Source organism: Gossypium hirsutum, chromosome A13, assembly GCF_007990345.1.
Source record: "Gossypium hirsutum isolate 1008001.06 chromosome A13, Gossypium_hirsutum_v2.1, whole genome shotgun sequence".
Classification (NCBI taxonomy): domain Eukaryota; kingdom Viridiplantae; phylum Streptophyta; class Magnoliopsida; order Malvales; family Malvaceae; genus Gossypium; species Gossypium hirsutum.
Window position 1 is genome coordinate 105,863,587 of NC_053436.1, and position 27,138 is coordinate 105,890,724.

The window sequence follows — 27,138 nt, forward strand, 5'->3', positions numbered from 1 at the left end:
TCAACTATGTATATAAACATTATTGAATCACATTACTAAGAAACTAAATAAATAGGAAAATAATGCGGTGTATAGGACGATTTGTAAGATTGCACTTTGTTCTAATATTTCTAATTTTATTACATATATATTAATTTTTCTGATGATTCTTCAATTGAATTTATACAAACAAAGAGAAAGAGATATCACTGAATCACCGATCACGTAAGGATTCATTTAGAACAAATTCGAAACACACTGTTATGGAACAAAATAGAAAGCCAGAAGAAAAGCAGAAAAAGAAAGGAGGACAGAAACAACAGAGAATGCAGAAGAAAATAGAAAAAATAGAGACAAAATAGCAAGGACGAGGAGAAAGGAAGAAGGGAGACGAAACAGATTTAATTCATCAAAAAAGCCTTAAAAAAATACATAAAGAGGATTCAAATGAGAAACACAAATAACTATCGTTTGAATCGAACACAAGTTAGATAACAAGAAAGCATAAAAACAAACTGATCAACCAATTGATCAACCAAAATCAGCAGCAGCACAATGAAAGCAGTGTAATAGGGTAATCGTTCAAGATTCATACCTCAACAAAAACCAAACGCCGAGACCGGAGAGAAAAAAATGAAGCAGTAGATTTCGGGTAAAGAAATGGGAGACCGAGAGAGAGAATCGGTAAAGAAATGAGATGAAATGATGAGGACAGAAAAAAAGAGAGGGTGGAGGACGATTTCGGGTAGGGAGGGAGGGTAAAACAGAGACTTGGGAGGGAAGCCGGACGTAATGTGTAATACTCGATTTGGGAAGGGATTGAGAAGCAGGAAATTTGGGGATTAGGTCGGGATTGTATTACGCGCGTAATACCTATTACAGCGAACCAAACGCCGGAATAGGGGCGTAATGTAATAGGCGCGTAATCGAGGCGTAATGGATTAGCTAATACACTGAACCAAACACAGTGTAAGTATTTCAGCAAGCCAAAAAAAAGAAATGAAAGGGGGAAGAGGGAAAGAGGGAAACGATGGCCACAATGCCTCGGTCTTAGCTGATTTCGGCATTCATCGGTGCTCAACGCCTCTGCCGTGGTACCAGTCCAAAGCCACTCAAATCGCAGGTAAGTTTTCTCCTCTATTTTGCCCCCCTTTTTTGGTGTAAAATGATGAAGAAATCAATTGAAATAAGTAAAAAGAACAGAGGGTTGAAAAGAGAAGGGAAATCACCTTCTCAGTTTTTTTTCGATTGATTGCTATTATCTCTGTGTTCGTACAATATGCGTTTTTTTATTTCGTAACCGTTTACAAAGGAAGATTTCCTGGCTTTATAGCCGAAAAGAAAGAAAATAAATCAATAATATAAAAAAAACACAATATTTTCTCTTTTGTTTCTATTTGCTGCTGCTCTGTTTGTCTTTTTACAGGTACGGGTGCGCGTTCGGGTACGGTGGTTTAGGCGTGGCATGGCTGCTGAGGCGCTAGCATCGTACGGGGGTAGGAGGCTGCAGGGGTTGCTGCGGCGCAAGCAGAAGGAGAACCCTAGGGTTCTGTCTGTTCTAAAAGCAATGGGCCTATCGGGCTTGTATTTCGAGTTTTGGGTTATTGGGGTTAATTTGGTTTGATTTTGGGTTGGACTTGTATTTATTATTTTTTGAATTTGGGCTAGAGGTCATGTAACCGGATATTTTAATAGATATTTAATTATTTTTTATTTTAGATTCTAGTTCTGCTTTGGGCCCGGGCAAATTGGCCTGTCCATAGTCTGCATTCTTTGAAGTCTACTAAGTGTAGTAGTCACCTTACATGCACCGAATTTCAAGATTTATCGAGTACTAAAATGCCCTCGATTAACTGAAGGACGAATGCTCAGGCGTATTGTTCTTTGATGACCTCGGTCATGTGCGGAGTATGGTTTTAGAAAAATTTCCCGACCAATTCATCAATATCCGGCCACCTTCAAACTTGTCCAGGACCTTCTCCAATAATGCCGCTTAGAGATCCTCTATACTGGGAACGATCACTGTTTCTGTGACAACTGACCCATCCACCGGCAGACCGAGCTGTAATGCCACGTCCTCCAGTGTGATTGTAGACTCACCACATGGAAGATGAAAAGTGTGTGTCTCGGGCCTCCATCTTTCCACCAACGTGCTGATGAGTCTAGGATCGAGTTTGAAGCCCCCAAGCATACGAGACGTATGAAAGAATCTCGCCTCTTGCAAGTAACCATGAATTTCAATTATCGGAGGCTTTGCCAAATTATGTATGAACGCCTCCAAAACACGATCATTTTCCTATTTATGAAGACAAAAAATTATTTTAATTAAAATTTTTTTTGAACTTAACTTAATCGAAAATAACGAAAATCAAATTTTTGTCTTACCATTACTGCTTGAGCGGCGAAAATGTAATTGTCGTCGAAATGAACTAGAGAGGTTGCCATTCGTGAAAACTTAATCTGAACGAATAAAATACAATTTTTTTTAAAAAAAATTAATATTTTTAAACAAGAATATCAAAAATTTTAGAATAAGAACTTAAGAAAATTGAGAGAGTTGAGAGAATTAGGAAAGATTAGAAAGAATTGAGAGAATAGGATCCCAGTGAAAAAATAAATTTTTGGGGTATTTATAGGTAAAAGAAAATTGATTGTTACCCCTCTTTTAAATTTTTTTACCATTGCACGACCAACATTTAAAGACTCTTTGGATTTGACCGTTGAGGGAAAACGCGTTTAATTGGGTGCACTTTCTGTTTCTCTCTCCAAAAATGATTTATTTCCCTAAATTTTTTAAAAACCGACTTATAAGCCTAATTAAAAAAAATGACATATATATAACTAATTTAGTTGAAGGATCAAAAGACCATGGAAGGATCAAAAGACCATGTAGAAGAAATGATGTAAGGTAATAAAAACTCTTATATTTTCACTTGGTTATATGTTTGTTACCTCTTAAAATGTTGTTAAGGTAGACTTGTACCAAGAAATTAGTTTCTAGCCATTTGGATTTTGGATCCAATGTTGGGTTGGTAACTGTTTAAAATAATAATTTTTTTAATAATTTTATTATAAATTTTTATCATATTTATTTTTTTATATATTCACAGTCTCTCCTCAACTCATAATTAAAAAGATAATGAATTCTAACACACTCGAACCCATATTCTCTTGTATTGAACATAATGTTTACACCAATCCAACAAAGACTCAATTAGCTAAAAATAATGTTTTGAAACCTTTCAAATTAACTAAAAAAATAAGTGAAATAATTTGAAAGCATGTCTTTAGATATTTATAATACTTGAAAAACGAAGTAGATGATAATCAAATTATGAACTAAATATTAAAATTTAACATAGTAGGTTCCAAAATTAGATTTCCACCTTTCTTTAACGGATAATAACTATACTACCTGTATATCCAAATCCATAATCGAAAAGACCCCAAAAAGTCGTCAAGCTTTTTCTTCCCATTTTCCGCTTTGTATTTTACTTTGAATTGTCTCTGTTACCTCTTCTCTTATCCATCTTCCACCTTCGCCAACTCCCTCTAATCTCATCCACCAACCATGCCTACCTTAACCTCTCTGAAACGATCCTCGCTGTCGATGCTCCATCTCTCCTTTATCCAACAACGACTCCTAACCTGCCAGTTCTCGTCCCTGCCTCTTACCGACGCTTCAAACATCGACCCCAACAATAAAAAGGGTTCCTTTTCCCGCACTTTCGTAAAATGGGTCTCCGGACTCGCTGTTGGTTCGAGCTTAGGTGCAGTCTATTGGTGGTATTCAACTTCAGCTTCGGATTGGGGTTCTGCTTTTTTCAAGAAACCCTTTTTGTCTTTCTCCGAATGGTCAATGGAAAGTGATGAATCTACCACCGATGGTTCGAAAACCGTGTTTCATAAACTAGCCCTCCCTGACTATAGTTCTAAGTTCATCTTTGGAGGTTATTGCTCTTCTTTCAAGTTTCTCTCAATCCTTTTTTGCTTTTAATTAGTAGTAACATGTAAAAAAAAATTTTGATGTACATTTTCATTTTCCATTGCAGAGGTGTATAGAAGGAAGGTTTTCTTTAACTATGAGAAGCGATTAAGACTGCGGAGTCCACCGGAAAAGGTAAATGGTTGAATACTTTGTTGATTATATTTGGTTTACTTGCCTTTAGATTGTAAAGATACTACCTTTTGCATTGAGTTAGTAATTTGTATTTGGTTTTCATAAGGTATCTAATGGATATTGTTGTTATTTACTCTTTGTTGGGTCTTCATGCTTGCAGGTTTTTGAGTATTTTGCCTCTTTTCAAACCCCGGAAGGGGAACTGTTCATGAGACCAGCTGATCTAATGCGAGCTGTGGTTCCTGTTTTTCCTCCATCTGAATCCCACCTTGTTAGAGATGGTTATTTGACAGGGGAAAGGAGTCCGGGCGAATTACGCTGCGATCCTTCCCAATTTTTCATGCTTTTCGATATAAACAGTGATGGATTTATATCTTTCAAAGAGTAAGTGGTCTATATCAAGTCTTGGACTTTTTCTTCTTTATTTGGATGATACAAAGTCTGAAATGTTATTTCTTCGAAGCAGGTATATCTTTTTTGTAACATTACTCAGTATTCCCGAGTCGAGCTTCTCCGTTGTATTCAAAATGTTCGATGCAGACAACAATGGGTATATTGAGCTAGTGGTCTTTGCTTTCTTTTCATTTTTTATTTCAACATGTTAATAAATTTGACTGTTAACTGCATATAGTGAGATTGATAAGGAGGAATTTAAGAAAGTGATGGCTCTGATGCGAGCTAATAACAGACAAGGGGCAGTCCAAAGGGATGGACTTCGCTTTGGGTTAAAAGTTAGCGGTTCTGTGGAGGACGGAGGTCTGGTGGAGTACTTCTTCGGAAAAGATGGAAAGGCACGTCTCCATCATGATAAATTTGTTCAATTCATGCGAAAGTTGCAGGACGAGGTGAGGCCGATTCTTCCAAGTCTTGACAAAATCGAAATTGTTTTCGTTAATGTTTGTGCACGATGTTTCTTTGAGAACAAAATGCATACGATTGTCGAGGATGTTTCACAGTGTACAATGCTTGCAAAGCATGGAAAATTGCTTTGAATTTCATTTCTTATCTTGGGGCCGGCTTTCATATTTTACCGTTTTCTTCCTCCCCCACACTTAGAAATTCGATGATTGTCATATACAAAGTAACGTGTGTTTTATTTTGTAGATACTAAGATTAGAGTTTGATCATTATGACTACAAAGGCAGAGGAACCATATCTGCCAAGGATTTTGCATTATCCATGGTTGCTGCTGCTGATATGAGTCATTTAGATAGGCTGCTAGAGCGGGTTGATGCATTAAATGACAAGCCACAACTTAGGGAGGTCCGAATCAGCTTGGATGAATTCAAACATTTTGCCGAGCTGCGTAGAAAATTGCAGCCGTTTTCTTTAGCACTTTTTAGCTATGGGAAAGTTAACGGTCTACTGACAAAGGACGACTTCAAACGGGCAGCATCTCATGTAAGCTGGCATGTTTATGATCTTTGTTTTCTTCTGTAACTGGTTAAAACTTTCAATAAGTAAGTTGTCAAAAACGTATACAGGTTTGTGGCGTATCGCTTACTGACAATATTGTCGAGATCGTTTTCCATGTGTTCGACTCCAATAAAGATGGACATTTAAGCTGGGATGAGTTTGTTAGAGTTCTACGCAAGCGAGAAAGGGATATTGCTCAACCTGTAGAGTCAGGAATCATGGGACTTAAATCTTGCTGCTGGAACTGTTCGAGTAGTGGCTCCATTGGGCAGGTGATATCATAATCGGTTTTCCTTCACCTGAGGAGCTTCTGATATCTTATAACCTATTATCAGCTGGATGTCTATCACAACTACAGAATGTGCATGTGAGTTGAAGCTGGGAAAATAGCTGTTGTTCAAGGCATTATCAGTTAATCATGTGGATGGTACTGATCTACTGACTTCCTCGGTTTGTTTTGTAACTGATGGGGGCATATCTGCGTTTACGTTTGTGAATCATGGTAAGGACTAAGGATCTTATACTAGCTGAGTTAGATGGCTCACAAGTGGTCCATATTGTCTGTTCTCTGCATAGACTTGCCTTGGCTTTTGGGGCTTGTATGCTGTTTTCTTACAAATTGCACAGTTTTGTAGTTGAGAGATTAACCTAGTTTTAATTAAAATACTTAATCACATTACTTATTTAAATTAATTGACAATATTATAATTTTGAATTGAATAAATTGAAGGATAAACTATTAAAATAGTCACTTTAGTTTACCTTAGATTATATTTTAGTTACTTATGTTTGAAATGTTATTGAAATGTTACATTTTAGTTACTTACGTTAACGTGTTGTAACATTTTAGTCATTGAGCTGTTAACTGTATAACGGTAAGCTTAAATTTTTATTTCAAACAAAAATTATAGGTTAAATTAAATTGTATAATTAAATTGTATAATTTAACCTAAAATTTTTGTCTGAAATGATGATTTAACGTGCCACGTTATTTTATTGTTACACTGTTAACAATAATTAACGGCTCAGTGATTACAATGTTACAATCCGTTAACGTAAGTAACTAAAATGTAACATTTTAAATATAAGTAATTAAAATGTAATATGAGATAAATGAAAATTACTGTTTTAATATTATACTCTAAATTTTTTTATTTTATTTTATAAAAAATAATATACCTAAATTGAAATATAAAAAAGAGTTTTACGAAACTGTGAAAGTTATCTCTTTTCAATTAGAATCACAGTTTCATAATATATAGAGTTTAAAAAAAGTCATTAATTTATTTTTGAAAATAAATTATTTTAATATAAATTTAAGCTCTTTAATGTCATATGACAAGTCATCCTACGCGCCCCTTATTGTGAGTTGGAGATTGGTCGGCTTTGGTTGTAAAGTAACAAATATTAATGATTAATTTCTGCCCCCCAAAACTACCCACACGTCAGAACCACGGCGTCACAATATTGGGCGGTTCACTATACGCGCTTACTTGGAATGTGATTTTACAGTTTTCCCTTAAAAATGTTGACCTTTCTACCCGACAGCCAAATCCTGACGGAAAGAGAACAAATTTGTTTAAAAGAAAAATTATATATAAATTCTGATTCATTTCTTCTGCCATAAACAAAACGAAAAAACTCCCAATATTCCTTTCTCTTATTTACGCCCTTTGAGATTAGCGCTAAATTCCTTGAAATTATTAATAATAATATTATTATTATCATTGTTGGATTGTTTTTGTTTGTTAATCCGATAATGGGGAAGCCGACAGGGAAGAAGAAGATGCAAGAAGCGGCCTTGAAAGTCGTGGAAGCCAACAGGCAGAACAAAGCCGCCACCGCCGCTGATCGGACGTCGAAAGCCGTCGATGAAGACACGGCCATCTTCATCAACATGTCCCAAGAGCTTAAAGAGGAAGGTAACCGTCTCTTCCAGAAACGTGACCACGAGGGTGCGATGTTAAAGTACGAAAAAGCCCTTAACCTCCTCCCTAGGAACCATATTGATGTCGCCTATTTACGCAGCAACATGGCTGCTTGTTACATGCAAATGGGTCTCGGCGAGTACCCACGTGCCATTGCCGAATGTAATTTGGCTTTGGAGGTTTCTCCTAGGTATAGCAAAGCTTTGTTGAAAAGAGCTAGGTGTTATGAGGCTTTGAATAGATTGGATTTAGCTTATAGGGATGTTTATAATGTTTTAACTGTTGAACCCAATAATTTATCTGCTTTGGAGCTTTTGGATAGTGTTAAAAAGGCTATGGATGAGAAGGGTGTTACTGTTAATGAAAATGATCTTGGTTTGTTCGATAATGAGCCCTCCGGCGGGGCTGCCCGGTTGCGAAAAGTTGTGAAAGAGAGGAAGAAGAAAAACAAAGGAAAAAATGTTGAGAAGAACGAAAAGGCTGATATTACGGTTGCAGAAGAGAAAAAGACAGAGGATAAGGTGATTGTGGAGGTGGAGAAGGTTAACGTTGACAAAGTTAATGATAAAGAGGTTGTGAAAACAATTGAGGAAGAGAAGAAGCCTGTTAAGGAAGAAAAAGTGATTACCAAGCCTGTGAAATTGGTGCTTGGAGAGGATATTAGGTGGGCACAAATGCCTGTGAATTGTAATATTAAGTTTTTCAGGGATGTTGCTAAAGATAGGTTCCCCGGATTGAAGGGTGTCCTTGTGAAATACAGGGATCCAGAGGGTGATTTGGTTACAATCACCACCACTGATGAACTTAGGTTGGCCGAATCATCTACTGGTGTTGCCGGTGGATCACTTAGGTTCTATATTGTTGAAATTAATCCTGACAGGGAACCAGCTTATGAAGGAATGAATAAAGAGGAGGTGATCAAGAGTGAGGGGAAATTGAGTAATGGTGTTGATGATAATGGTAATGCAGGCTGTGGTGTAGGAGCTATTAAGGGAACATGTGTGGAGGATTGGATTGTCCAGTTTGCGCGATTGTTCAAGAACTATGTCGGATTTGATTCTGATTCATACTTGGATCTTCATGAACTCGGGATGAAACTGTATTCGGAAGCAATGGAGGAGACTGTGACAAGTGAAGATGCACAGGAACTTTTCGAAATTGCTGCGGATAAGTTCCAAGAGATGGCAGCTCTGGCATTGTTCAATTGGGGAAATGTTCATATGTCAAGGGCAAGGAAGCATGTCTATACAGATGATGGTTCAAAGGAATCCAAATTAGCTCAGATTAAGAGTGGATATGAGTGGGCGCAGAAAGAATATGTATTGGCAGCAAAGCGGTATGAGGAAGCATTAAATATTAAACCAGATTTTCATGAAGCTCTTCTTGCATTGGGACAACAGCAGTTTGAGCAAGCGAAACTTTGTTGGTACCATGCAGCTGGGAGCAAGTTGGATTTAGCTGCTGGGCCTTCCCAGGAGGTCCTACAACTTTATAACAAGGCAGAGGATAGCATGGAAAAGGGTATGCAGCTGTGGGAGGAAATGAAGGAGAAACGACTGAATGGGCTCTCCAAATTCGACAAGTATAAGGCCCATCTGCAGAAAATGAGTTTAGACGGGCTGTTTCAAGATGTCTCTTCCGAAGAAGCTGCTGAGCAAGCTGCGAATATGTGTTCGCAAATATACCTTTTGTGGGGAACTTTGCTTTATGAGCGCTCTGTTGTGGAATACAAGCTTGAGCTGCCAACTTGGGAAGAATGTTTGGAAGTTTCGATTGAGAAATTCGAACTTGCTGGAGCTTCTCCTACAGATATAGCTGTTATGATAAAGAACCACTGCTCCAACGTGACTGCATCGGAAGGTATATATACCAAAGGAGTCGTCTCTAAACTTGTTGCACTTGTTTTGTTGTCACTTGAGTTGCTTTCTGAAAAAGTTACTTGTTAAGAAAAGTTTATATCCCCTTAATTTCATTGCAGGTGTAGGATTCAAGATTGATGAGATTGTACAGGCATGGAATGAAATGTATGATGTGAAAAGGTGGCAGATTGGTGTTCCATCATTCCGGCTGGAACCATTGTTCCGTCGCCGGGCTCCAAAGCTTCAATCTGCCTTGGAGCAAGTCTGAGTTTTTCATGATTGGATATTCTTTGGAGGCATTTGACAAGTACAAGTGCTTCAGTTTTGTTTAATTCTTTTTCCAAGATCAGTTTTGTGTGCTACTAAAAAAATAGGTAATCTCATTTATGTTCAGCTTGTTGATGGGCAATTCCCATTATTACCTTAGTCTTATCTGTTAAATCAATTATGGCCTGAACTACTCATTTCCATTGTTGATTGTTGTGGTTTTAGTATTGGTTTTGGCTTCTAATCTTATCCCCATCATTACATGGCCGTTAATCTCGATTGATTTATGATTTGTTTCGATCAATGTATTATTTCGTGTAATTGCAGGTCATTTTCTTGTCCATGGTCTGATGCATTGCTTTGGCAGCAAAGAAGAGAAGTTTGTGAAGTTTCCCACTTTGATAAAAACTAAAATTGTGTCATTCATTTTGGTTAATGGTATTGATATATGATTTGATTTGGTTGTAAAGACCACCTTGTTTGTTCTTCATATAGGTGTGAATTTCCATTTGTTTGATGACCTCACTTGTACCCTTTTTCCTATTCAAACTTATATGTATATGAATATTAATATTAATATTAATATTTAATGTTGATATTCATGTGTTTTAATTATAGTCATAATTCTTAAATTTTGGATGAATCATTTTTATGTTTTCACTACAGATTAGCTACATTTGAAAATCTGACCCAAAGTTTACTAAACAAGGAAACACCAAAAAAAACCCAATCATCATCATTTTTAGCTTTTCTCATTCTTTTATTTTGATGCTCCAATTCTTCACGGTTGGATTGAACACTAACTACTAAGATGATTTATTCTTCTCGAGTCAAATGTTGACTTAGAAAATTTGATGTCAAATTTTATTTATGAACTTGAAAAGAGTACAATCTTTGAAATTTTTTTAATACGAAGAAAACTTCTTCAATTGATGGAGCTTTGATCTAAGGGTCATTTAGACTTGAACTTGAAAAGATGTATAGTTTGCTTCTAGAATGTTAAGGGTCCTTGAATCATTTAAAGGTTGTTGAGACTTGATCTTGAAAATAGATTTGGAGAGAGTTTAGATTTAAGGGTCGTCTACACTTGAATCTTAGATGATTTTGTCTGCTTTAAGTCTTGAAACAAATTTTGACCTCCTTTCTTCAGATGAAGATGATCAAAAGGCAACTTTTTTCGGAAACAAATTTTGACGTCCTTTCCTCGGTTAAACTGGGTCGGAAGATGACTTTCTTTAGAACAGGGACGGTGTTTGTCGGAATTTTCTTTATGTTTTTCAAGCAACTCTTGAGAGATTTTAGAGAGAGCTTCGAGTTTGCAAAATCTTCTCTTCAAAGAACTTTTGGATTTCTAATCTTGTGAATGTGTTATGGCTTTGAGGTATTTTTTTTATAGTGTCAATTCTTCAAGTAAAATAAAGATTTTATAAAAGGTAAACTTACTATTTGAAGTGACTCATAAAATAAACCCTTTTATTTTTTATTTATCTCTTATTAATTTAGAGGTAAAATAATCATTTAAGTCTTATTTTTATTTAGTATAATGATAAATCTAGCTCTTAATGTTTACATTTTTATCAATTTGACTCTGATTCTTTTTTTTAAGCTAAATTTGGTTCTTTTCTTTTATCAGTTTTTTAAAATGATTTGAATATTTTTGAATGGTTAATGGTAAAATTTAATTAAAAAGAGTCAAATATATAATCTTTTTGTTTTTAATTTAAAATATAAGTTCAACATTGAATTTTTTTATTAAATTCATATCCATTATAATATCTTTTCAAAATATCATACTATTAAATTTAATAGAAAACTTTAAACATATTCATAGGTTTGAATTTTGAAATATGGAAAAGGAGAAAAATTAAATTCTTGAAAATAAAATTAAAAGGACTAAATTCTAAATATCATATGACTATAGGGACTATGAGCACATTTGAACCATTCTAATGATATCTCCAAAAACCCTAACATAAACCCCCAAAATGTCAAAAACCTAATTCACTCTTTAATTTTCTCTCTTCAATCGGGGTTCCTTTCTCCAGAATTCTCGCTCCTCTCTCTACGATATGTCAAAGGTGGCGCAAACGGAAAGTCTACCCAAAAACGGTACCGTTTTCGACAGTTCCCTGGTCTTCGCTTTGCAAACTATGGTTGTCGAGACCGCCATTGTTGCCACAAAGTCTTTCGCTTGGTCGCTCATGATGGTATAATTCTCTTTCCTTTTTCCCTTTTTCTTATTTACCTTAATTTTTGAAGTTCTTTTTTTTTTGAGTCATTGGTTTTCTAGGGGTCTTTGCTTAATTAGGATTTATTGTGTTCCTTCGAAATTTTTGGGGAAATTGACAAATTTTCTGTGATAATTTGTTTACATTGTTGAAAAAAACTAGGAGTTTACCATTTTCAAGGCTAGAGATTTTGTTACTTTGCCTAATAGCTTCTCTAGAATATTTGATTCTCATATGGTATTAGTATAGTAGGATGTCAAGGTAGAGCTTTTAGGATGTTTATTGAGGAAAGACTGTAAAAGGTTGAAGGTATAATGAATTTGTGAAAGCATTGTTTTGAGTTAAAATTGGAGAGTAATATTGGGATGTAAGAACTGTTTTTTATTGTATTGATTAGATTATCTGTTTGTGTTAAGGTGCTAGAATTCTTGTTTGGTGTAAAAATACATATGTAATTCATATGTCTTTCGCATTCCTAGACTTGTGTCCTTTGATGGGGCGATCTGCTTCTTACTTATTGCTCCCAAATTGCATTTGAAAGAACATTGTTTTGCTGCTCAGCATGAGTTGGGTGTTTTTAACAGATGGGAACTCTGCCTAATGGAATTGATGTCTTCATCAAAGAGCCTGAGGCATATGCAGGGTTAGTTGCATCAATTGTTTTGCCTAACTCATTCTTGTTCTTCTTCTGTGGAATGGGGAAAATCGGTCAATTTTCTTTTGTAGGTTTCCACTTGCTCAACTTATCGCGATGACTAAACCTGGTCCTGAGAACAAGGATGCCAGCGACACTGATGATGATGACGACGATGAAGATGAAGCAGTGGATGATGAAGATGGAGGTGAGGAGGAAGATGGATCTGGCGAAGAAGATGAAGAGGAAGGTGATCCAGAAGATGAACCCGAGGCCAATGGAGATGGTGGCACTGGAGACGAGGATGACGTTGATGACGACGATGACGACGATGATGAGGGTGAGGAAGAGGAAGAGGAGGAAGAAGAGGAAGAAGATGAGGAGGAGGAAGAAGAACTTCAGCCACCAGCCAAAAAGCGGAAATGAGTTCGGGTCTTTTTTATTGTCCTTTTATTTTGCCTCACTGTGTTGTGTAGTGGGAAGTTATGTCTGTCTGTCTGTCTAAATTAGAGTAGAGGGGATTGTGACATTTCAGCAGAACAGACTTATTTCCACATTTCTGCCTCCATTCTTCTCATTCAAGGATTACAAAGAAAAATTTCCACTTAGATGTATTAAAATATAAATAAAATTAATGTTTAGTGATTATTAAAAAGTAAGTGATGTTAGATGTAATGTTTTTATGTGTTTTTCAATGTAATCATCAATATATTAATTACTATCAAGTGTAATAAAAAATAAAAAAAGAAGCCAGTGAACTACTAAACATGATGCCCTTAAAACAAAGGAATATTTGCTATCTTTTGCAACATCATGTAGTGAATAATGTGGCTATGAAACAATTTACCCGTCTTAGTTACAGTTCTTCAAAAAAAAAAAAAACTATCTATTCTTAAATAAGAGGATAATGTGTTTCAACACATTCGAACTCATGTTCTCTTACATTGTCAATAATACCGATACCAATCAAGCTAAGACTTATCCGGCACCTCTGGTATTTTTGGTATCGAGATAATCAAGCACCACGGAATACTAACTGAGGGACCCATTTTAGATGGAGCAAAAGTTTTCCTGATTTAGCACCATCTAATTGGAAACTGTCTTGGATTTCTCCTTCCAATAAAACCCTAGTGAGAGTCATAATACATCTTCCAATTTTTTCCTGTAAGATTGTTATTCTTAGCATGGTTAAAGACTTGTTAAAAGGGCTGTAGGAAACAATGTAGATCAAAGATGACTTAAAACTGATCAAAAAGCCTTCATAAACCAACTTGGTTAGCACTAAATGGTATCTAGCAACAATTAGTGGCCAATATTTCATAAGCCACAACAGTATAAATGAATGTTTCAGCCATGCATGAATAACTTGCTCCCTGGTATAATAAGTAAGAACTATACCTTCTTTAAAGTGTCATAATCCCAGACTTCAAAGATTATCATTTCATGTAATGCATCCTCCACAACAAAGTCGAATGTCTGGTCCCAAACTGGATTCAATGTCTCATTAGCAACCTGAGAGAAGTAAAATTAAGCTCTTGAGACATTCTAATTGGTTGTGGTTGCTTTTTAAGGGGACAAATATATGGTAGAGCTCACCCTTGTCATTGCTATTCTTTGAGATTTCTTCAATGTAAGGACAACAAAAGGGTCTGCCTTTCCCAAAAAATCAACTGCTGGCAAGTCTTCAGCTGCTATGACTGTCACTGTCAGTACCCCTCTGACAATGACATCTCTTTTCCTTTGACTCATTATTCTGTCACCCTCCTTTTCAGCAGTTGCAGTTTTAAGGGCCTTCTCCAATGATGTTAATGAAAAATCAGGGTCAAATGGGTTCTTAATGCTGCTTTCTGTGCCAAAAGGACAGTAAAGGAGCTCAAGTTGCACCTATTGGGAAATAAATCATGGAACTTTTTAGTAACTACTAACCACAGAGATTAATGAGTTCATTAAGCAGCAGGCTTGGAACTGATCAACATGTTTTTGACTCATGTAAGTGCTGCAATCATCAGAAAGAAAATTCAATTGATATCCCCACCTGACCCCTGTTTTTAGTATCTTTTTGGACAACCAAGTCCTTGACCAGTTTCAACCAGATATCCTTCACTTTATCAGGCTCAAGGTCCTTCAATGCCACTTGAGCACAGCCAATCAGTTCAGGGGCTTGAACCCCTTCATCGTCAAAGATTCTTACAGTCAAGTGTTGAGTGGATGCATCTTCTACAATGAACTCATAGTGCTCATTCCAAATTGGATTCAATTGATTATTCTGAATATGAACCATAAGAGTTAAACATCAATCCTAGAAAAAATCATATAGCAGCATATGCAGAAGAAGGTAAATATCTTACAATGGTTTTACTGGTTTTAATTTTATCCCGAAGTGGACGCACAAATACGACTGCGAAAGGATCAGATTTCCCAATCATGTCCTTATTTGCTAGGTCCTTGGCTTGCACAAGCTTCACTTCTAATGTTCCAACAGGTTTCAGCTCCAGATCACTGGTAGAGGGTATAATCACAGATAAACCAGTTTCATCTATTTGCCCTTAACTTATATGGATAGAAACATATGCAACAAACACTTCAGAAATTAAGAAGAAATAGCAAGAGATAAAATTCATCAAGTGGCAGACTTAGCATACCTGTAATCCCCAGGCAAAATGGGTATAATTTTCCTAACAGGCCACATTATAGAATCTTCCATAGCATCCCGAATTGTCTCCTGTACTTAAAAAATTGAAAGACCAGTAGTACATCAGAACCATATCTCATCATAATTTAAACTCTCAGTGGCTGGAAAACCAGTGACAAATTCTATGCAAACAATACTTCTTTAAGCAAAATACCGTCCATTACACATTTATGAAATTTCTAGCTCACAAATGCTTGCTAATATACAGGATTGTTCAATATGCCTTCATATTTAATGGAAAGAAATTGTGTGAAATACATGCATATTCATTTTGCATTCAAATTTAAACATATATGCATTAGAGAAATGCCAAGATAATAAGGAAAAAAGAAGGCTTCCTCCCACCTCAATAGCATCAGAAATCCCTGGTATTGTTGATACTTCACTTCCAACAACTTTAAGTTTAAAATCAAAATCTTTCTGTAGAAAGAAGCATATAATCATGAAATCAATATGAAATTTAGTTGCATCATACAGATATATTCATATCCTGATTCCATTTCCAAACAATTTGTTACAGTATAGTTTATCTTTTTGAGCTTTTGTTTTTGCATGATTTGTGAAAGAAGCATAGATATCCAGTCAAATACGATCAATAGTCTCTTCTTGTTCATAAGTATTGGTAAATATTAAAAAGAACATTGCTACTTGCCTTTTCTCTCAAGGAATATGCAACAGCTCCAAAACAAGGAAACTCATCAACAAGTGGCTTGAAGATTAACCTAAAGACCCCAGTGAGTCCAATATTTTTCATCTAGATGAACAAGTTAAAACCAAGAGATGATAAGTAATACCTTCACAAAGATGAAAGCTAGAAGAGGCATTTGATCAAAAACATTGAACATAATAAACAAGAAAGACTCTATAGCATGAACAGTAAGTAAAGTTTACCTCCACAGGTAGGGAAACACCAAGTCTAGTGTTGATATTAAGCACAATTTTTGGGTTACCATCCCATTTCAATTCCAATTCCATGGTGATTCCCCCAGCACCACTTTCACTCTCAACAATGGAAACACCTACAGAATGTGGACAATATGAACAGCATCATCAAACTATATAGGAAATAAGTTACTCAACATAATAAAAAATGAAAACACTAACCTGTAAATTGTGGAGCGACTGTACCAAGAGTAAACTTTGCAAACTTAATAGATGATATGATAGCTGGTGTATATTGTTCAAGAGTTGGTTCAATACTAGCTCTTATTGACCCTGATGCTGCCTCATTTAGATATGGCCAAATCTTTTTGAGTTGGAGATTGAGCCACACTAACTGTGTTTATGAAGAAACTAATAATATTAGTTTGAGATATTTTGTTAATATGAAGGATCAAACATAAATGTAACTCAACTTCTGGCGCTGAGAAAAGACCACCCAAGGTGGATAAAACTCTGGTGGAAGAATTGTTCTTGTATCCTGCACTGTCATCCTTGCAAATGAAGCAACTGTCTTTGCCTACATAATGCAAGGTCATGAATACATGAGAGATGTTAAAAAAAGCTAGAGTTTGATTTATATGGAAGGGAAATACCATATGTGCACGACGAGAGGATCGGATTTTCTCGTATCGAGCAAAAGCAACGATCAATCCAATACCGATGGCCAGTCCAATGAACATAGCAGAAAGGAAAGCCATATGCTTTAATTTTAATATAACCCCAGAGTAGTACAAGATATGCAGGTGAAATATCTTGGTGTTGTGGGATTTTTGGTTCAAGGCATTGTAAGGAAGAGATGAGCTGCTTCTTCTTTTTTTCCTGTGTGAAGAAGAAAAAGAAAATGAGAATTTGGATTAAGAACTATGATTTAGCTTAAGTAATGATTAAACAATTACTTGAACTTTAATTTATTAGATCTTCTTCTGGAAAGAAGAAAGTAACTTGTTCTCTTCTTTTCTCTTCATTTCTTCTCTGTCTATTTGTCTGCTTTTGAGTTTCATTTCCCTTTTGTTACTCTGTTTTGAACACTTTTAATTGCTTTCTCCAAATTAAAGTTGATTCCCATTCACTTTCAGTAATCTTACTCCATTTTCCTTTTGTATAAATTATGCAATGGGATGACTTTTGATTAAAGGCAAGTGTATTTTGCCGGGTAATTTTCCTAGACTCGAAGGTTAATCTAAAAAGTAAAAGATTCCTGATAAAAATGTATGTTCAAAAAATTGGTTTGAATAAAAAAACAAGACTTGTTTTTTAAATGGATTGGGCTTCTGGTATAATTTTTTGGCTCGAACCCCGGCTCGAATCAGTTGTTTTATTGTCATTTCGCTATTATATTGTTATTATTTTGTTATTATTGTTTAGATATTATAGAACTCTTGTTTTATTTTTAATTTTACTACTACTTTAGTATATTTGATGTATTATATTTTTAAAAAAATTATTTTTATATAAAAGCCAGATCGAGCTTAAGATTTTTAAATTGGGCCGAGCTTAAATAAAATTTTAAAAACATTTTTAGAAAAGACTAAATTTAAAACTAATAAGTTTAAAATTTTATATCAACTCGACTTATGATCAGATTAACGAAAATTAACCATTCTATAAAAAGAAATATAGTCCCAGGCGACAAAATTAAAAAAGTAACTGAATAAAAAAAAATGCCTTTTTGTCACCCTCTTCGTATCTAATACTTTGCCTGGCCTTTGAGGTCAGGTTGGGGTAGTCTGACAGAAGACTCAAATACAAGTTAATGCCACGTGGTCAACAGGGATGGATGCCAATTGCTACTTCATGCCATCCTTTATTAAATTTCTATTTTCATCTAGAAGTGTGGAGTACTGTAGTAGAATATGGGGGACTAAGCTAGAATATTTATTTAGGTGCTCACGAATTGAATTTTTAATTTTTAATAGTTTATATTTTTATAATTTTTAAAATAATTTTTTTATAATTTAAAGAGATTAAATTATAATTTTATCTTTAATAATTTAAAATTTTAAAAATTTTTAAATAATTTAAATAGTAATTTTCTATATTAAGGGGCTAAGGCTCCTGTCAATCTCCTTAAATTTACTTTTCAAGATATATAAATTTATATTTTAAAAGTGACGTTGTTGAAAGAAGCACTATAAATTTTAAATATAAATTGTAAAATAGATATAAATATTTAAAAAAAAAGTTAGAAAATATTGACATGAATTTTACATGGATGAATGGATAAAAGAGAGGCTCATGGTTAACCAAAACCTTTTCAATGGCATGTAATTAACTTTTTTATATAAAAAAATTGAAGCAAAGAGGTAATTGAATGTCATTTTTAGTTGTTAGGTGTATGGGGTGTTTTTAGACAGGATCAAAAAAATTTGTGAGAAACGAAATTAAATTTTATATTTTTATAATAATAAAAATATAATTTTATCGTTTTAATAATTTATATTGTTATAATTTTTAAAATATTAAATTAAATTTTTATTATTTTAAAAAATTAAAATATAATTTTATTATTATTAATTTAAAATTTTATAAATTATAAACTACCTAAATTAAAAATTTACCAGAAAAATACCCCCAAGAGAAAGAAAAAACGCACATCTCTGTCTAATTGAGATGTTAACCAGCTCTATAGGGTCAAGTAAAAGCGCTTGTGCTTGTGCTCCCATAAATCAACCGAGGTCCAACTGCGCCCTTCATTTGCCTATTGTCGTCTATCCCTACACTGTTGCTGACAACTGCATAATTATTTATTTGTCATATTTTTTTCTTATTTTTATTTATTTATTATAGGATTAAGTGAATAATTGGATAAAAGTGAGGTCAAATTTTATTTTTAATAAGTTTTTTTGTGAATTCTATTTTCAACACAACATTATTTCAGTATTTTTATTATAATTTGACATGAAAATTTGCCAAAATTCTTTTTTTTTAATTGAGAGCACTTTTACATTTTCTCTATTACCTTATTTTTATCCTATAAATAGACATTACTAAGTTAAAATCTGGGTATACATGATCATGGTTCGGGTCACCCGTCTAGGTTCGAAGACCTACTTGAAAAATTAAAAGTTTTGAGCAAAAATATAGGGCTCGAAAAATAGGCTTAAACAAAAATTAAAGCCCATTTTTTAAATGGGAAGGGCCTTGGACAATATTTTTTTTTGCACGAGCTTGACTTGGTCTGAATATTATATTATAAAATAATTATATTAATTATATATAATTATCTATACTGTTAATAAAGTCCTTAATTGAGTTGGTATCACAAGTCAACCGGACACCAACTTGGTTAGAGAAATTATAAAAATGTCCTTCCATAATTAAAGTAAGTTACATTATTCGAGGATTCTTTAATCTTTTTATTTTTTAAAACAAACCAATAAAAATATTCATATGATGACATTTGAACTCACATCAATTGAGTTAGTAAAAAAAAGAGAAAGTTTAAGTTTTATTTCTATGTTTTATAGTCGAATTTGCCTTTTTTTTATATTTGGGACTTTGAGCATACAAAAATTAGAAGTTATAAAATAGAATCATTAAGCTTAGAGTATTATCTCTTCTGTATGATAGTTTGAATATAATGGATGAACTTATTCTATGATTACCTCAGTGGGGTATAGACAAGAAAATTTTTAGCATCACTTTGGATCATGTTTTTTACAATGATGTTATGGTTTATTGTCTTAAAAATCGTTTTTGTGCGAATTGAACTCTTTCGTGTGATGATATTTTTTTTCAAGTTAGATATTGTATATACATTGAAACTTATAGTTAAAGTTGACGTGGCACTTAATGATGATGTTGTTGATAAGATTCGAAATGGAATTAAGTACTTAAAAGTCGGGAATTCGTAGGAAAAGATTTTATGATGTGGCCGAAAAAAATTTCATTTCAATGTGACAAAGAAGTTGCATCTAGGTGTGTGTGATGAAATTCTACTTATTTGATACTTGAATTTGTTCTTTACAATAAATATGTGTTAGATTATTGGGGTCAATGAGATAAAGTTTATCAAATATTTGCACTTTCTCATAAGGACTGGAGAAATATTGTTATTTTTTGTAAAATTTTTAAAATCTTTTATGATATGACGTGTTTTTTCCGGTTCTAATTATCCAACCTAAGTTTGGAAGATTCACAAAGTCTTGGTTGATACAATTAAAGGTCATCATTCTTTTTATTAACTTTAATTATTAAGCAAATGCAAGAGAAATTTAATAAATATTGAATTACGTATGATTTGGTATTGCAATATGTTGCAATTTTAGATTTTCGCTATAAATGAAAATATATGCAATATTGCTTTACTACAATCTATGATACTCATGTTTTGGACTTTGTACAAACCATTCTTATATTCTTATTTGATGAGTATATTAAGAACTCCAAATCCACATATTCCTCTTTGGCCAAGAGTTTCAATGTTTTGGATAATGGTCTTGCTGATTCTAGCTTGCAACAATCCAATGTTTATCAGGCTGATTTGAGAGGAGATTATGATGATAGTGATGATTATAAACAATTCTTTAAGTGCATCCAATACTGAGAGTGAAAAGTCATAGTTGGACCTTTATTTGGAAAAATGAGAGCTTCAGTTGAATAGTAAAATAAATGTACTAGATTATTGGAGCAAAAATTCAATTTGATATTATGAGATTTCATTATTAGCTTGTGATATTTCCGTAATTCCAATATTGACTATAGTTTATGAGTTGACTTTTAGCATGGGAAAAAAGTTATCACACATTTGAGGAGTTCATTTAAACCAAAAACAATTCAAGTCGTTGTTTGCTTTGATGATCGGATGCAAGCTAAAATATTTTCAAAGGATAATTATTATTATTGTTTCTATTGTTATAATTTTATAACATTTCATCAATTTGAGTATCTAGTTGTTTATTATCATTTCATATTAGGAATGAATTGTGAATTATACAACTCTACTAATGATGATGATGATTCTTCGATTATTTTCTAGGTTACTTTCTTAATTGTTGACAATTTAATTTAGTTTATAAATTATAACTTCTTGTAAAATTAAATATGTTGATTGATTAATATATATATATAGATAGATATATATATTTTGGTTCGTTGATTACATTTTGCAAGTTGCTGCTCCTTCAATGTTATTTTGTTGATGTTTGCTTTTTTCTGTTGCTGCGCTACTTTGTGTTGATATTGTTTCTATGTTGTTCTGCATTTGTTTACTAGTTGGATGTTGTTTTTGGATTGTTGGTTGGGTTGGGTAAGTGGATTTTGGGATTTTGTAATTAAAATTCTATTATATATTAAATTTTATTTAAAAATAAATTAAAAATAATAATTGTAAGTTGATTATGTCAGTCAGTCCGGTTATACATTTCAATAACTAATAACCAATTGCTCAAACTGATCTAACCGAGCTCAAAATCGACATAATCGATCTAATCCAAATTAACCGAAATCAACTTAACTGATTGAGGTAAGTCTTTGGCATTAAGATGATAATAAAGACATAAGTCAAGACAAATGTTTCGAGGGGAAAAACTATTCAACAGAGAGAATAGTTGAAAATCAGTCGAGACATATACAGAAGTCCATCTACTTAAAGCCTTGGTGGCCCAATGAAATACTCTAGTAAAACTAGAATTATCGTAGTTAATATTTGTAAGCTTCAAAGATAAGATTGTATAGAGTTTAAATCCTTGAAGATTGTCGATGTAATTCAAACTGTACCGTTAGATTCAAGAGAACTCAACTATAAATAGAGATTTTCCTTCACATTTATAATTATTTCATTCAAAGTTATTGAATATATTTGAAAGTATTTGCTCAAACACTTGGTATGCTTAGCTTTCTTTAGGCTTTTCTGCTCGTTTTTTGTTTCTTCATTTAAGAGTTTGTTTCCGCTTTATTTCTGTTGTAAACTTGAAAATTAGGCTAACTTAAGCGGATTTAAAACTAAATTTTTACCTAAAGCTGCATGGTTTGCGAGACTTAAGTTAGGAAAAGGCATATCAAGAAGATTAGGCAGTTTATGCAACTTCATGCTATCAATTAAGTGATAAAAAGGAAGACTTTTCACAAATAAGATATATATATAATGTATGTAATTTTTACATAAATTTTAATGCCATCAAGCCATGTCCTTGAAAGAACCAATTTAAAGTTACATGAAGACAGCACGAAAGTTCTAGCTCTTTCACATTGAATAAGTAAAATGTAAATACAACTCACTGCAGGGGAAGTTGAAACAGAAAGATCCCAGATATGCTACCCCCAAGCAGAGATTAAAAACCATACAAACGGAAATAGAAACAAAAGTAACGGCAAAGGAGCATGAGAGTGCGAAAGGCGTTCAAATCTCAAACCTGTTGACATCATTTTATGCAAGTAGGTAGCGTGATACCGTGGCAAACAAAAGCCAGCACAACATAAATAATAATTAGGATGAGGATTATCAGAGCACCCCTGCAACGTTTAAAGTGAGTGAGTAGAGGATAAATTCATCTATCCTAGAATCTCTTTTGTTTTAAGGAGCAAATTTACACATAAAGCTAACTCTTTTATTGCAAAATTATGCTCCTCTTTAGTAAGTTCCACTTCCAAACTTAATTTAGTGCAGGTAAGTATACGAAAATTGGGGGTTTAAAGTTCAGAAAGCATACGTAAGCTTGACATTTCTCCACCATACTGTGTTTCTAAGTCGGCGAGTTTGCTTTCGGAAGCGAAAGGTATTTCCTTGCATATTAGCAGTTTTATCAACCAGCAATTCCAAGCGATCACCTCTCTCTAAGACTTTGTCGATGTTCTCTATCATAACGTTTCGCACCTAGTAGAGTACCATTAGCACATTAGACCAGTATCCATAATAGGAAAATGACAAGTTGGAACAGCCTTTGAGCAAAGGCCAAAAATATGACAATTAAAAGGATACCTTAACTTGTTAAACGGTTGCTAAATCGATCAAAAGAAGAAATATGTATATTGTGTGATATGAGCAGCAAATTATTTTATCTTCAAAGCAGGTATAAGCTCATGCTTATGCATTCAACAGGAAATGATTAATGATTTAGAAGGTGGAATAGGAAAAGGACTTGCCATTGAGAAACCAGAAGAAATAGAATACTATTACTTGACTCATGACCTGATTCCAATTTCAAAGCATTCAAAAACTACCTGACCCATTTCACCTTTTAGTCGATTTATCCTATCAGCATTAGGATCGCTCGAGTAATATTCCATTTGCTGGTTCAAAACCCTCGAAAATTCATCATTCATGCCATAAGGAAGGGCTGAAAATATTGCTCGGCCATAAGTCCTAACGAATCTCTGATGAATGTCTTCAAGAAACGCAAAAGGAATTCGCCCTGCAAAAAACACATCCACCACAACCAAAACTTATTTATCATTAACACTATCTGAACCAAAAAGTTCTTAACAAAGAAGAGAAACAAAGTAATTACTGTTATAAATTCTCAATTGGAATCGTGAAAAAAATCATTGGAATGTTCTGAAGAACATGTAAATTATCGTCTCTAACTCATCATTCAATACACACACTAAAAAGGAGCTATTCATTCAAAAGCAGAAGATAAGTGATAAGTGATAACTTCTCAGAACGGCGCTTTCAAACAAACCCTAGATTGTCAACCAAGCACAAAGGTTCAACTTCCTTCTTAATGGCTACCTTCATCTCTAAAAATTTCCATTTCAATTCAGAAACAAATCAATCATAAATACTCTACAAAGCAATTGAAATTGAAAACGTAAGCCTATCGCGTTAATCTAATATCAGTTCACTTTCAGAGAATGGAAAAGAAAAAGGTAAACTGAGATAGGTAATTAATCGGCTTACTTCCGGCACTTTCATCAGCCATACAAAGAACGGTGAGTCCATCGGTGCGTTTAACGTGGAAGATGTATCGATCTTGTGAATACGAAACGTTAATGTCGTTGTCACCCGGAATCTTGTCTAGAATTTGCCTGGCGATCGCGCTGGCGTTAGTCGACGCCGCCGTGAACTCCGCCAGCATCACCGATCCACGCGCGACCAGCGCGTACAATATCGCCATCTAAAGTCGAAACTCTCCCTATATCACTTTGACAGATGTATCTAAAAGACAGAAGCTTTTCGCTTCCTATCTAAGAATTTCCATTCACTTCTTCAACTTTCTTTTTCTTTCTTTAATAAAACGTTTTCCGCTAACGTCTCAAGTTGCCTGACCTGGTGGTTAAATGTTTACATTTTTATCCCAACCAGCCAAGGTTCGATTTCCCTCCTAACCAAACAATTTTTGGTTTTTATTTTTTTCATGTTGCTAATGCTTTTCATTTTATTTAAATTTTAATTTTTTAATTAATAATTTCTTTATTTATACAAATAAAACAATATTATTATGTTAAATATATTATTTATTTTAATATCTCATTTATTTATATAAATAAAATAATAAATATGTAATTATACAATGAAAATATAAGCAAAATTTTTAAAACTAAAACGGTGGTTGAACTAGTCAAACGACTTGTTCGTATGGTTCGATTAAATGAATCATTAAAAATATAAAAATAAAAAAATCGATTCAATCTATTTTTTTATTCTTGTTCTAACCGCCCATACCAATTAGTGAGTCAACTGGTCTAATGCCTCTCTTTGAATTGATACTCTTATCGGTTTAATCGGTTCAAACAACTATGGCTCTAAACCTTTACATTTCGTACATTTGGGATTTAGTCCTCCAACTTTTATTTTCAAAAATCTAATCTCTCAACTTTATGGATTTAAAAATCCGCCTTCAAATTATATAAAACCACGTAATATTTTAATTGAAAAGGTAATGATATTAACTATTTGAACTAATTGATAATATTATAAAAATATAGAGACCAAATTATGTTAGAAATTAAAGTATAAAGATTAAATCTCAAATTTAAACATATTAGAATGACCAAAATTAAAATTTAATATTTTACATAAAATGAAAAAAAAAAGAGTTGGTTGGTGGGTGGATGTCACATGTCTTGAATACCTTCATTTAATATATAGGTATTAGCATGATTCTCATGTTTCGTGTTGTACTGATTATATTTGTGTTAATTTATAGAGTAAAAATTTAAAGGTTAAAATATATTCTATTTTTATTTTTATTTTTATTTTTAAAGATGTAGACTCTTTACCTTTTGGATTCAAAAATTTAGGTCCAATTGTTAACACTATTAAAATTCTTCTATTAAATTCATTGGTATGACATTTTGAAATAGTTGATTATTTGTTTGTATCAAATTATGGAGTAAAAATTTGAAAATTAAAATATGATTTAGGTCCCTATACACTTCATACATTTGAAATTTAGTATTCTTATTTTATTTTTCAGGAATTTGGTTCATCTACTTTTCAAAAATAAAAATTCAAGTTCAGTTGTTACCATAGTTAAAATTTTTCAGTTAGATTTAATGGCGTGACATTTTAGAATAAAAAAAAATCATTTAGTAGTGATGTAATAAAAAAATATGTTTGTTATACTCTATGTATTTAACCTTGCAAACCTTATAGTGTGTACCTCGCAGATCTCACGGTGCACTCATAAAGGAGCTTGACACCTGTCTCCCAATGGAACCGACGACACCGCAGACCCAAAGTTAATTCCTGAAACCTAGGACTAGATTGTGAACTTTAGCTTGGCGAATTTCAAAACAAGGCGTCTCCACTAAGGCTATGTAAGGGCTACATAAAGGGCTAGAATAATTGATTGCTAGTCATCTTAAGACGTCTCATCTTAGGATGTTACATCACCGTCACTGTCAAGAGTATCAAATCAGACTTCCACGTTAGTGACCTTAGGACATGTATCCAAACTTGTCCCCTACTATAAAAGGGCCATGAAAACAACTCACACTCATTCACGTAGATACTCCTTCCTAATTTCCCTAACTCTCTCAAAACCAAAATAATTAATCCTTCCCCAGTCTTCATCCCACACTCCTCTATTCAACCACCATCTTCCTCCCTTGTTCACTATAACTGGTTAACAATGTTAAAAATGTTTATGTAAATTTGTTTTTTTAAAAACACGCATTCGAACCCATCATGTTAGAATTAATTTTTAGTTAGAATAGTGTTCTTCAAAAAATGGCTACATTATTGTAATTGAAATAGTTAACAATATTAACTATTTAGACTCATTAATGATATTATAAAAGTAGAAAGATCAAATTATGTCAAAAATTAAAGTATATAGGTTTAAGCCAAATTTTAGCATAATATAGGGGCCAAAATTGAAATTTGACCACTGTGTTATAATGTAAAAAAAAGTAAGGCAAACCTAAAATATATGTTTGTATCTAAGATCCTTAAAAGTATTCAAAATATATATAATTACGTAATATTTTAATAAACAATTTAACTATATTAACTATTTGAATTAACAAATAACATTATGAAAATATACGACCCAATTGTATTAAAAATTAAATTATAATAATTTAATTGCAAATTTAAGTATAATAAAAAGACAAATGGAAATTAAACTACTTTTGTAAAGTGAAAAAAAAAAGGCATAGGTGGGAGCCCACGTGTCAAAATATATATATAAATAGATAATCATAGAATTTTGCAAATTAAATAATTTGTTAATTTTTATTGTTGTTTGGTGATAAAATTTAACATGAATAATAGAAGTTGAATCTTAGTATGCTTTAATATTTAGAGTTTATTGGATTGATGATATGTTTATTTGTAGTTAATGTAAAAATAAAGATGAAATTAAATATTATAATAATATTATTATGTGAAAATATATATATACATACCGTATGTGAGGTAAACCTTTGTCCAAAGGATCTTAATCTCTAGCTAGTGTGAGACCATGTTTAAAACCCACAATTTGGCTTCAACACTTTTTGCCCTTGGAATATGTCAGAAAGGTTCGATAAGCCATTTGCTTTCATGGTTATGGATGAGAGCACCCGCACCCGCACTCCTTGCGTTACCAAGGAAGGATCCATCCGTGTTGAGTTTGTATGTACCTCTAGGAGGCGGTTTCCAATCAACCGGGATGAACGAAGGGTGGGTTTATGCTTGATAGTCGT

At 33.4% G+C, this 27,138-nt stretch overlaps 4 protein-coding genes across 5 annotated transcripts; 2 read left to right on the forward strand and 2 right to left on the reverse strand.

Moving 5' to 3' along the window:
* Positions 1 to 3,405: 3,405 nt before the first annotated feature.
* On the forward strand, positions 3,406 to 7,985 carry LOC107893455 (calcium uptake protein, mitochondrial). Of its 2 annotated transcripts, XR_005907861.1 has the most exons (8): positions 3,409 to 3,929; positions 4,032 to 4,099; positions 4,260 to 4,483; positions 4,566 to 4,649; positions 4,731 to 4,944; positions 5,204 to 5,500; positions 5,584 to 6,017; positions 7,291 to 7,985. XR_005907861.1 is itself a non-coding variant. In XM_016818448.2 (7 exons), the coding sequence occupies exons 1-7, from the start codon at positions 3,551 to 3,553 to the stop codon at positions 5,797 to 5,799; spliced, it is 1,482 nt and encodes a 493-aa protein (XP_016673937.1). In that variant the 5' UTR covers positions 3,406 to 3,550; the 3' UTR covers positions 5,800 to 6,189. The 2 variants fall into 2 exon arrangements, 1 of the variants encoding a protein (XP_016673937.1); XM_016818448.2 differs by lacking the exon at positions 7,291 to 7,985 and having other exon boundaries at positions 3,406 to 3,929; positions 5,584 to 6,189.
* Positions 6,811 to 13,086, forward strand: LOC107893452 (protein PHOX1). Its single transcript, XM_041084819.1, has 6 exons — positions 6,811 to 9,303; positions 9,422 to 9,569; positions 9,897 to 9,948; positions 11,582 to 11,776; positions 12,382 to 12,440; positions 12,524 to 13,086. Exons 1-6 carry the CDS (start codon positions 7,275 to 7,277, stop codon positions 12,855 to 12,857), a joined length of 2,817 nt encoding a protein of 938 aa, XP_040940753.1. The 5' UTR covers positions 6,811 to 7,274; the 3' UTR covers positions 12,858 to 13,086.
* A 121-nt stretch (positions 13,087 to 13,207) lies between these two features.
* LOC107893453 (synaptotagmin-4) lies at positions 13,208 to 17,064 on the reverse strand. The gene is made up of 13 exons (XM_016818444.2): positions 16,962 to 17,064; positions 16,659 to 16,884; positions 16,478 to 16,582; positions 16,228 to 16,399; positions 16,015 to 16,142; positions 15,776 to 15,877; positions 15,469 to 15,543; positions 15,074 to 15,153; positions 14,780 to 14,930; positions 14,467 to 14,697; positions 14,028 to 14,315; positions 13,830 to 13,943; positions 13,208 to 13,593 (listed from the first exon to the last, which is right to left on the reverse strand). The coding sequence occupies exons 2-13, from the start codon at positions 16,761 to 16,763 to the stop codon at positions 13,447 to 13,449; spliced, it is 1,698 nt and encodes a 565-aa protein (XP_016673933.2). The 5' UTR covers positions 16,764 to 16,884; positions 16,962 to 17,064; the 3' UTR covers positions 13,208 to 13,446.
* Positions 17,065 to 22,125: 5,061 nt separating this feature from the next.
* On the reverse strand, positions 22,126 to 24,362 carry LOC107893451 (vesicle-associated membrane protein 711). The gene is made up of 4 exons (XM_016818442.2): positions 23,906 to 24,362; positions 23,227 to 23,417; positions 22,716 to 22,879; positions 22,126 to 22,518 (listed from the first exon to the last, which is right to left on the reverse strand). Exons 1-4 carry the CDS (start codon positions 24,120 to 24,122, stop codon positions 22,428 to 22,430), a joined length of 663 nt encoding a protein of 220 aa, XP_016673931.2. The 5' UTR covers positions 24,123 to 24,362; the 3' UTR covers positions 22,126 to 22,427.
* Between the last annotated feature and the right edge of the window lie 2,776 nt (positions 24,363 to 27,138).